A 12,118-nucleotide genomic window follows, 5' to 3' on the forward strand; every position below is an offset into this window, starting at 1 on the left:
GTACGGCGAGTGCTTAACCCCTGCTTCACCTCCGCCGCGGGTCGGCCACTGCACTATCTTCGTGCTTTTCTTTCTTTTTTTTTAACGCACGGACACGATAGTGGGGAAAGTAGCCCTTAAGAGCTTCGCTGTAATACGTGTCCTACGAGATTACACACACCTTCGTGCACAAGATCACAGAGGTCACGCGATGGCGCAGCTCCTGCTCGCAGTCGCTACTTCGTCCCAAGAGGAGTTGCATATAATCAGCAGTTTTCGAACTGAAGGCACATCTTATTACCACATGTTTCCGATCACCATAGCAACATCAGTCTTAGGAGAAAGACCCGCTCATAGAGAGAAACGCGGAGAGAACTAAAAAGGAAAGATTAACCTGGCTGAAGAGACTGGCATGTTATGGTAGGAGTTTATGATCATGTGTTTCCTTGTACGCGTAACAGGGTAAAACGCAAAAGTGCTCTCGGTAGGCAACAATGGCTGTCTGCTGTGAGCATTTTTGCGCTTTTCGTGTATTGAACAGCGAAACAGTCGTTCTGCGCCAAGTGAAGATTCATCTTCAAATTTATTTGTGTGAATCGACTTGAGCCAGAAGTCGTGCTGCAGCATCGCAACCGAACATTGTTTACGTCAACTTCATTTCACGCGAATCGTCTAATCGCCGCAGCACCCAGCGTCGAAGCGTGGTAATGGAGGTAACGAACGATTGCAGTTCCTGTCTGGTTTTTGACTGCGCACCGCCCACCCGATGCGAATCGACTCGACTGTACCGGATCGCGTCCCGACGCACCTTCCAAAGTGTCACTGGTTGTGTCAGGCCTCAACAATGCGTGTTAACCCAAACAGACGCGTAACTTTGCTTTCATGAGCCAACTGGGGCCCTCTTTATCAGGTTTGTGCAAACTGCGTGAGCGGATTCTGCTCAGCTGAGACGTAACCTCAGTGGGAATATTTTGTCCCCGCTCACTCTACAGGTAGACTTGACCGCCAAAGCCTGATGAGGTGATTATTGGTTCCACGCGGAAATTAATCTGTCGTGCGTAATTCGCCGACAGAACGTCTAGCGCTACCAGGAACTTGAGATAATGGGAGGATTATAACTCGTAATTTAGCAGGTCGACCTGAATTAACGAATGCTTATTACGACCTTACGATGTTTCTGCGCGTGTGGATGCGTATATGTGTGTGTGTTTGTGTGTGCTTGCAAGATAAGCAAACAATCCTGCTTCTTCCAAACATTGTCGTCAGCAAGTGCTCGTGCTTAATATATCAATGCCTTGTAACGATTCCACAATGTGCGATAAGAGGCTGATCCTCATTTTGTTTTTTTTCTTTTGTTTTCTTCTTACAGAGCCTTCTAACTAGGAATAGAAGAAATAGTCCAGAATCAGAGTGTATGTGCCCACCCGGTAAGTTTCTCTCTCTCTCTCTCTATCTGCGTTTTCTTACCTTCAGTTTCCTCGGGGACACGCGTGTGCTTCGGTCATGACGTGTCTATGATCTATAAGAGTACGAAAGGTTTTATAAACGTTGACAATCGGGTCGTTTCTCTCTTTCCTTTCTTTTTTTTTTTGCCACACTTCTCTTCTTAAGATGTGCCAGCGCTTGGAATAAAAAAAAATTATATTCATCACGTGGCTGCAAATGCGTCTCCATTACCATCCCCAGGCCTTCAACCGAGCTTTCTTCCTATCTTATGCTCCGTTTTCGTGCGTCCAGAAGATTCCTGGAAACGACGCATTATGAAGATACCCGCAAGCTGACGTAGCGTTAGCTAGTTAAAAACTAGTGAAGCAACCGCGACCACGCAGCCTTCAGGTCATGTATACCAAATGTGGTGCGCATGCTCAAGCCTTGTCCAAGTACAGCGCCTCACACGTGCGGGCATTTTATGCCGCTTGACCACCATATCGCTCACATCTTCTTGGCCGTCAGTCATCTTCTTTTCCCGTTTTATTTTATATGCGTACTTCATTTTGGATTTTCAAGGGCGAAGCAGTCATTACCACACAGTGGACCCTCTCTCGTAAGAACTGCCCCAGCCACCAAGTTTTAAATAACCTATGTACCCAATAGTGCGTTGGATAAATACATGCACGCGCAGTGCTTGTAGTGCTTGCATGCACACCAAGTGGCAACCTCACAACTGTCATTTTAAACCAAGAGAAGTTTTAACAACTCTGTTTTGGTCTAGTTTTGGTTATAACATGTCTCTTACGTCGCCAAGACCGTTAGAGTAATGAGGAATTCGTATTCGGCAGCCCCCTATTTCTATATTCTTTTCATGGGTATAAGCGGTTGAGTGCTTATACATAGATGAAGATTTCTTATTCACTCAGAACAGATCCGTGGTACCATCGAGGCCTTATTGTGAGAGGCAAGTGATTATTAAACAAGACTACTGTTTCTTCTATTTTCTGTCTATTTTTTTTTAAATAGGCAATACGCGAGTTCCGAAGAGAAGTTATTCTATTTTTTCATTGTCTTTCGGTATTTCAAGAAACTTGTCACGCGAGGATTCTGCCTAACATTGGATAGATTAACTTTGCGGGATGATACATGATGTGAGGATTGAAGCTAGGTTATTGGACAAATCTGTTTCTTTGTGATAAACAGAAGTAAAACTATAGATTAGGGCGCACATTTTTGCGCCGCTATATAGATACATATCTTTGGGAAAACCGGCCAAGTTGTTGTCTTGTTGCATGTTGTTGCTGTTGTTGTTGTTGTTGTTGTTGTTGTTGTTGTTGTTGTTGTCGTCGTCACCTACGCCTCGCCTCGCTCAGAGCCTGGCGGAGATGAAACGAACGCTGCACTAGTGCATAACATACCTCGCCACGAGTGGCTGATTGAATATTTTCTTTGACAGCGGCTTATTTTTATTTATTTTTTTAAACCGCGGAATGTGTCTTTCTCGAGGTCTCCCGCAGACTTCTGTTTCACGGAAACTATGTCATCGCTGGACATGGCTCAACACAGGACAGCGCACATGCACCAAATCGGTGTATACGTACAGCCATCTAAACGACCGCTACAAATATGCCAGTAAACATCTCTGTTTCTCTGCGGGATTACGCAACGAAACAACAAACGCTATCTAAATAGCCTCACTGAAACAAATGTACGCCGTCAAGCCCTCGCCCGTCATTCCTTTAATAAACCGAATCAAATTATTTGGCTCTTTTCGATGTAAGTATGCAGGGCGTACTCATGTAAGAATAGCAGTAATTACTGATGGAACTGCTTTATGTTTGCCTGCAAAACAAAAAGAAAACAAATAGAGCGACTGACTCTCGCAAATTAACTGTTAACGAATTCGGACCAACCACGGATATTTTTACAGGCTTGTTTTTTTTTTTCTTAACTCTTGGGTGTGCAGAAAACAATTGCGTATTATTATACTAATTCTCTTTGTGAAAGACGCCTCTACCCACTCCTTCCTATTTTTCTACACTTAAAATAAAGGAATAAAGAATAAACGTACAGCCATTTAGCGGTGTTTAAGAACATACCACTGACCACGCCTGCATGCGTTGCAGGCCAGCACCAAGCCGTGCACAATCTTGCTCGTAGAAAAAGAGCATTCATTTGCAAATAACCGCATTTGACAATTCAAGTAATGTGAAATATCATGAATAATAAATCAAAAACAAGAAGAGTACCTGAGGTTGAGAGAGAGAGGATGTATATATAGAAAGGCATGGAGGTTAACCAGGTCTATACAATTCTGGTCGGCTACCCCGCGCGTGGGGAAGGGGATGAACAGCGAAAGAAAGCGTAAGGGGAGAAAACGAGAAATTATCACCTCTGTGGTAGCCATACGTGACCCATTTTACATATAATGGTTAATTTTCTGTGCGAAAAAAAAGCTGCTTATAACTATTCACCACCCTGTTAGTATGTGTATCAACTAGTTTCTGTAACAGTAATGAGCGAGATACCGATTCGTAGGTTTCTCTGAAATTAAAAATAGGGAATCAGGTTCTGCACTCTTACGTTTAAGTTTATATTCATACGGGCTTATAGAAATGGTAAGTGCGAAACTAGTTAATGTGCCGAGCAGGTATTGGTCCTACGCTATTGTCAAAGCTTGCAGACTTACGAGAAGTCAAGGAGTGCACAAACGCATTCGTCTCGAAGTTAGTTTATCTTTCCCTTCGATATGGCGAGCTGTCGCGGTCACCGTTTTATTTGATTGAATTGATTGATTGATTGAATTGATTGATTGATTGATTGATTGATTGATTGATTGATTGATTGATTGATTGATTGATTGATTGATTGATTGATTGATTGATTGATTGAGCTTAATGTGCCAAATGAGTACTGGGGCTACACGGGACGCTTTAGTGGAGGTATACAGAATAATATTGACTACCAGCGTTAGCGTGCACCCAAATATGAGTACACGAGTGTTAACGCATTTCACCCCCAGCCTTGGCCACCGATCCACCACGGCGCAGCCAATTTTCGACTGGTGTTGTACTGAAAGGAGACCTTCTCGCGTGACTATTTACACATGTTTTCTGTGGTGCTGCGATATAAAACAGAGAGAAAGAGAGAGAGGACAAAAACGAGCGAGCTTTGTGTTTTCCCGTTTGGCTTTGACCGGTAGCATCGGCTCGTTCCCTGCGCGTTCCTTCACCTCGCGGGCGCACTTTTGGGAGCGCCGCGTCTGCTTCCCTGAGCCGTCGCGTGCAAGGGTCGCGGCGGTATGCGTAGGTGGCCATCCGTCATGCTGGTGGCCACCGAAGCGCCGCTGTGCTCGAGCTCGCTCGTGCGTGGCGGCGTTGCCTGTCGGACCGCGCTAACGTGTGCAGCTGCGCCCGAATTTCAGAGCAAAAAACGACCTCGTAGCCGCCGCAGCTAGCGCTCACGGCGTCCTCGAACCGTGCGACAGCTATCTTTGTCCGAGAGAAGCTATATGGGGACTGCAGACGCGGGCATCGTCGAAATAGAGGCTGCGTTCTGTCGCGAAAGGAAGAAAAACTACCCTGGAATCTTTATTAATTTCTCTTTGAACAGCGTCAAAAAAAAAAGAAAGAAGAGGATAAAAATGAAGCAGCAACACCAGCAGTCAAGCTTGCAGTATTTTTGGTAGGTGAAAGTGGCAGGTGATAGGCTGGTGCCTGCATTCGTACACGTCTCGCTGAAGCTCCCGATTGGCCAGTGCTCACGCCTCTGCCATATATTTACAAGTTTATGTTACATAACACAAGTTCACGAATCACGAGTCATTACGAAGGGGTTCGTTTTAGCACAGGGGCATGACGAAAGGAATAAAAATGGATGAGACACCCTGTAAAATAATTTATGCCCTTAAAAGCGAATAACGGTGTAAATGGGTATTGAAAGGGAATTGGGGTGTAGGCCAGTTTATAACTAACACCCTTGCATCCAAAAGGGTGTAAAGGCGGGATTTATAGACCGATTTACACCCTTTATTTTAAGCCTGATTTACGCCCTTATTCGCTTTTAAGGGTGTAAATCATTTTATTATTTTTCATTTTTTTTTAGTTCAGATCACTCGGTGCCGTCTATATATTATTTTCTTCTTTTTTTCCCTCATGTAGTTGCGTTAAAATAAGCCTGTGCATGTAATGGTATATCGACAAGGCCATGTGCTGTGAATCAGCACACAGAAAATCTCCAAGACTGCGAAGGTATACGGTTCCTGAAATGACAGGCGCACTCGGCCGTCTCCTCTCCTGATTGAGGATCGCCACTGAAGTGGTGACGTCTATGCGCTCGCCAGTTGCGAGAAGCCCTTAACGTAGTGTATGCTGCGTAATGCGCCTCCTAGCGACAAAACTTCGGTACGGGGATATAGCTGGTTCATTCCGAGACCACAGATCCGGGATAGTGCTCAGCGATTCAAACGCGCACTAGTGGGAGTGCGTGGCTGCCGGCGCCTTTTCCGCCACAGGTCGGCGCTGGGGACACTGGTATATGATGGGCACTGTGGTATACGATGAAAACGAGAGACCTTGTGACGCATTGCGACTGAATTTGGCTTTCCAGCGATCTTCCCGCGCTCACAGGCTGCGCGAAGAGCGCAGGCTGCCATGGTGTCCGATTATCGCGTTTGAATCGCCGAGCACTGTACATGCCCCTTTCTTCGTCCACGATATTTATTTTACTTCTTAAGGCGAAGGGTGTAGGTTACCTATAAGGCTCCTGGCGTTTTAATCTTGGCGTCTTCGATTAATCTTATGCGCACACGTATTGCAGCCGACACTTCAACACTATCCCCCTTCTCGCGGTCCTGGCAGCCGAGCGCAGGCACTTAAACAACTTTCGGCGCGCAAGAAGCACGCACTAAATTACGAGACCACGGGCGCTATAACGTAAAACTATTCCAAACTTTTCTATTTCAATTCTGCAATCATCCCACCGCGATTGTTCAAAAGCTTTTTTGGACCAACCCCACTTTACCTGTCTGTCACGCGATGTCACGAAAACCGCGATAGCTCCCCATCTGATATGACGTGTACACACTGATTATGCATAAATTGACCGAACAAAACAAGAATAGTTATTTCTGATTGGACGCCTTTTTGCCATTAGGCCTCGGCTATTGGTCAAAAGTTTTCGGGCTGCACCTACTTCACCTGCCTCTCACACGACGTCCTATAACCGCAAAAACTGACCGCGTCAAAGTGACGCGTACGCGTTAAAGATGCATTAATACGCCGAACAAAACTGAATTTTTTTTCTGAATAGCCGCAGACTACCCCGTTCCGAAAGGAATAAAAGATGGCTGCCGCCGATCGCTGCGGCACTAGCTACTCGCCCCTGCCGGAGAGCATGCATTTATTTACGTCTAATAAAACTTTTTGCGTGGCCGTGTAACGCTTTCGAGCACTTTCGGAACGTTTACGACTGCGTTCTGCCAACTCTTCTTTGCTGAGGATCCGTTTTAGCGTCATTCTTAAGCTTCCGTTGCATGCCGCCGCGGTTATCGACCAGCCACCGCGAGCTAAGTAAGGGAAAGCGGACCAATCGCAGACACCGGCACCACGCTCTTCATCCGCTTGTCAATTTTCAGTGCAGTGGATCGGCCCCAGCGAATCCCTCTCTACTTGAGCATGCTCCTCGCCTCTTGTCAGCCAATTAGATAAGACAAGCCGCTCAGTGTAGGCAATGTTATTCGTTTTTCAAGCAAACAAAAGTGACCTCCTATGAACGAGGGGAGCATTTTATTGGTTTGTTCAGACAACCCTGCGGGTGACCGCTCGATGCTTGCGTCGGCGGTTAAGCAAATTCGACGTCAGGAGATTGGAATAAAAACATATTGGAATAGTTTTACGTTATACGGCCCCACATCAGAGGATTTCACATAAAGTGCGCGCCTCCCAGGCACGGTTACATAAGTTTGGCACCGTAGCAACCTGTCCCGAGCAAGTCGGTTTCGCTACGTTCGGGCGAATAGTTTTCAGAAGAACCCGCGGCGTTAGGGCCCTGTTAAATAATTCGTAAGGGGTGCAGAAGTGATTCAAATGGCGATATTCTTGACGGCTTTCTTGAAGACCGTGTGTCCTAGCTAACGTTAGCCAAGCTGCTCAACACAAAAAAAAAGACGATTTAAAAAGAGCCGTGCAACATACAATTAGAAAACCTACGGTGTTCGGTTGTCACAGACCAAACCCGTAGGGACCGTAAGTATTGTGATTGTATTTTGTACCGGCCTTTCTAAATCTCCGTTGAACATGCTTGCCTGACGTCAGCTGGCACACCCTATATACAAGTACCAGCTTGATAAGAGCACTGTGAGGGGCGAAGGCAGCGTTTGCAGTGATGCGCTCGTGGGGTCACAATCGAGCGGGGATACGCCTAGAAGCTGTTTATTTTCTATCCTCCTGCTTAAAGTCAGCGAACTCTCAGCCAACTTTGAACCTACTTGCTGAACTCTCTTCGCTTTCCTTTTTCGTGTCGTCTATTCCATTGGAAGCCTCGGCGTGCTTTTCACCAGACGAAAACCGGAGCAAAGGTAAAGGGCCCATGCAAGTACAGCAATTCCTTTCCTGAAGGTATTTAAGAAAGAACTAGCATATACGTGGGAAATCGTTGCATAAGTACGATCAGTTCTTATTTCGAAAAAATATGGTGTGCTCCTTCTGCACTACCATCGCCCAAGGCGTCCGACATACGCTGAAAGAAAAGTAAATGTCGTGGCCGGCTATTATAGCTAGTTAAGATAGTCAACTTGTAGAGCAGCATGAATACAAAAAAGGGTATGAACGACAAACAGACGTTTCTAAGCCTTGCATCACTTTTGCCGGAATGTGGGTCAACCGGACTCCTGCATTGTGTTTGCGTTGTCTTGAACACTGGCCTAGGAGGCAAATGCCGTCGTTAAGAGATTTAGAATTATCTGCTTGAATGGCGCACCACTCCGTGAGCAAATGGCAGGCATTACTATAGGCGTTTCTTGCTTGTAACTTGTAGCGCGGGCACAACGACACGGATACAAAAAGCACACGGGACAACACACAGCTCTAATTTACAAGAACATATTTAGCTACAGTTTCCACAGCCGTACTTTTTCTCATTTTCTTCGAGGAGGGCTGCCTTAAGCTATAAAAAATAATAAAAAAGGAAAAATAATAATTGTTGGATGTAACCCAGCATCGAACGAGTAGTCGAGTAAGGCTCTGTAATGAAAGCCATCTTGGCTGCACTTGTTGAACTCAACATGCCGGTCTGAGCAAGTCAACAGGTCGCAAGTCAACAGACCGTCTAAATACGGCCTGCCAGTTGTGTCGTGTGATATGCCACCCAAAACGTCATATAGGGAACGTGTTTATTGCGAAGTAAGCATAAACAAGGCCACGAAAAAACCACAGCAGACAACATTGAGATCGCGCTTGTTGTTTCATTTAACATATGTAAAGAACGTTCCTTCTTTCCCCCATTTTTTTTTTTTTTTTTTACAAAATGATAGACTTTGCTAATGCATGCGTCATTGGAATTGACTGTGTGTCTAGCTTCTATAGGCGAGCGCGTCATTTCACACTTGCTCCTGCACATAATTTGGGTTGGCAGTTGCACGTAAGGAAATCGGCAAGAAAACGTGCTGTGGTCGTTTATACGCCCCACTCTTCAAGGCGCTTTTGCAAAGTTTCGCCCATAAATTTTCTTGAATGACGAGCATACTGGTGGTAGTTTCGCAAGTCACTTTCACGCCGTTCCAAGCACAACGCGCTGATGATGGAGCTGCCGGCTCCATCATCAGCGAGTTGTGCTTGAAACGGCCGAGCTGGGCGAGATTCGTACAGCCATAGGGACGTAAGCAAGCTGGTTTCCAAGCGGTACACAGCTGTGCACAAGTTTACGTGCGCGTTGGTTCGACATGCTTAAGGCAGCATCCTAGGAAGGACAAAGTACACAACGCCGTAAAACTGGCGGTCACAAGCGCTGAGTGGCACAGCTATGAAGACTGAACGGCGTTCATGCTTTGTGTCCTCTCAGCTCTTCATATACGGCAACAGCCTTGACCACGCAACAGCCTGTGACGAGGAAACATTGCATCATACTTTGTGACAGTCCCTATAGTACAGTGTACAGAGACAGTCGCTTTTCGTCGTGCTTAATCAGTGCTCAATCAATCAAAACGGCCTCTGTCGGAAGAAATAATTCTACAACATTGATGGGACTTATGATCACATCAGAAGGCCCTGCAAGCGCTATTACGCTTATTGTGATCCAATGACCTATGAGAATGCCTCAAAGGGCAACTCCCTTCTTATTCTTTCTATTTATCTATCTCTGACTATCTCTGCCCTCCTTCCAACCCCTATTTCTGCCGCCAGTGTGCAGAGCAGCAAACCGGAAATTCTCATCTGGCCACCCTCCCTGCATTTCCTCTCTTTCCATATTGTTCTTCTTCTCTGTTTTACAGTCTTAGTCTCTCGAGGGTTGAGATTTCAGTCCTATAACAAATAACTTGAGGTTCTCAAATGAAGGTAATACTCAGAAACGACAGAAGAGTAGACAAGAAAACTTGGCGCGTCCACAGATTGTCCTTATTCGCATGCCCTTCCTTTTGTGTGTGTGTGTTCTCGGCTTCCAGCTTTATCATCCAGCCACGATCTCAGAGATCGTATAGTGCAAAAAGCATTTAGGCTCACGGGCATATCCTCCCCACCTCTTTCGCCGATATCAAAGGCTACAAATTAGCTTGTCTCAGAAGAGAACAGCAAAGAATACAAAAACTCGCGTTTGGACCCCGTAGGTCAGCCCCCTAGAACGTTACACAGCAACACCCATTGCATGCAGAACGAAAAAAAAAAAGCATAAACCAGAACGGTGTCTCGGCGGCATACGCCCGTCGCGCCAAAAGGCTGCTTAAGATTTGATGTCTACGCGGCGGTGAGACATGCACGGCATACAGCGCCGCCCCAAGAAGCCGTAGGCCGGGCAGCTGAAGCATTAGGTGGGTTCACGGCGCTCGCTAAACTCATCGTTTGCAGGAGCTGCACGTTCGGGCTGTGTGGGACAGCTCGCGGGCGCGACAGCAGCGTTAAGAAGAAGAAAGAAAAAAAAAACAGAGGAGGAGCAAGCATGCTGTGGCGAGAGTGCCTTCGTTCGGAAACGCTTCTTTTCTTTTGCTAAAAACAGTCGTAAATCACTGCACCGAGACACCGACCGGAGGACGACGAGCCAGAAAGTTTGTAATTTCGTTTCCCCCGGAATCAATCCTCCATTTAGTTCGAGAGCGACGACGGGAGCGACGAGCCGCCTTCGTCTCAGGACGCCGTACTTAGTCCAAGCGGCTGCGCCTTTCGCATCACGCGAGCGTGCGCGCGAGTCTGACGCGAGAGGGAGTCAGACGGCGACCAACGCGACGAACGAAACAGGCCGCTGCGGCTTGTCGGCTTGGGCGAATTTACTAACGTCATTTCGGACAACAAAAGGGTGGGCCTGTGCTGGGAGCAAACCAGCGCATGGAGTTCATTTCCATGAGAGACAATCTCCGCTCACTCGCTTCAAACAGGCCCACGCCGAACAATGGCCGCGGTGCATGTTTTCCCTCTAGAAACATGGTTGCGCTCAAAAAAGAAAAAAAGAGGAAAGGTTTTCTTTTTCTCCCCTTTCTTCGCTTGAGCGCGCGTAGGTCGTTACTACAGCGCTCTTTGCCGACACGCGCAGATCCTTGTGACGCCATGTAAAGTCCAATAAAGCAACAACTGCGCTGCGCAGTCTCCAGCACCCGCTTTGAGGTCAGCCTTCGTTCAGGCCCCGCGCGACACGCGAGCAATGAAGACACGATTTCGTTGCCGGGCGGGCTACCCCCGCGCACATGCGAGCAGCCATAAACCTCCTTCACTCCCGCGCTTCAACCTCCCGCTTCTCTATCTTGCGATCGTAATCAAACCATGGCGGTAACGTTGAGCGCTGTATTTGAGCACTCCCCGCAGTTTCTTTAACCATCAGCGACCGTGTAATAAATACAAAGAAACTCGTTTGAAACGTTGTCCGGCGTGTACGAGCACTGTTGATTGATTGCCTGCCCTCGATAAAAGTGGCTGCAATCGCACAAGGATGCTTCACATTAAAAATGAAATAAAAGAAAGAGAGAGAATTTAAGAACGGGCAATTATTACGGTACATATAAAGTGGTATATTAAACCCGACTGGTTGCACTGAGAGCTAGGTTTATGCACGCAACCTTTCTTTTTTTTTTTCTGTAGCTTGCTTTTGCTCAGAAGTATAATTTCGGCCTCTTAGGAATGGTAAAGTACATGCAAATTTTGATTGCCCCGTGGAATCGAACTCTCTATAGCTTGAGCTAAGCGACACAATGCCACAGGTGCTACACAGGAGCCGCAAGTTTTAGTACTGCAGGAACATCGTGATTGAATCTATGCGAGCGGTATTGGCCAGCTCATGACACCTACGGGATTCAGATGCGAGCAGAATAGTCTTACTCAATGAAAAACAGTACTGGCTAGCTTGTCAACCAAAGAGTTCCTACGACTACTCTCAATTCATACTATCCAAAAGGCCATGTACTGTAACCGAAGCCATACCGTGCTCAACATTCGCCTTCGAAAATTTAGTGCGAATGAGAACGCTTACGATTCCAATCGTCGAGAAAAAAAGTAAGTCTTTACGCCCA

At 46.5% G+C, this 12,118-nt stretch overlaps 1 protein-coding gene across 6 annotated transcripts in view; it reads left to right on the plus strand.

Moving 5' to 3' along the window:
* The window catches only part of LOC142579011 (uncharacterized), a 465,789-nt gene that overhangs the window by 178,839 nt on the left and 274,832 nt on the right, over nucleotides 1-12,118 (plus strand). For all 6 annotated transcript variants that reach the window (XM_075688787.1, XM_075688827.1, XM_075688796.1 and 3 more), the window contains exon 2: nucleotides 1,349-1,406. In XM_075688787.1, coding sequence (XP_075544902.1) covers nucleotides 1,349-1,406 — 58 coding nt within the window. The remainder of the gene's footprint in view (nucleotides 1-1,348; nucleotides 1,407-12,118) is intronic.

The sequence above is a fragment of the Dermacentor variabilis genome, chromosome 1 (genome assembly GCF_050947875.1).
Source record: "Dermacentor variabilis isolate Ectoservices chromosome 1, ASM5094787v1, whole genome shotgun sequence".
Taxonomy (NCBI): domain Eukaryota; kingdom Metazoa; phylum Arthropoda; class Arachnida; order Ixodida; family Ixodidae; genus Dermacentor; species Dermacentor variabilis.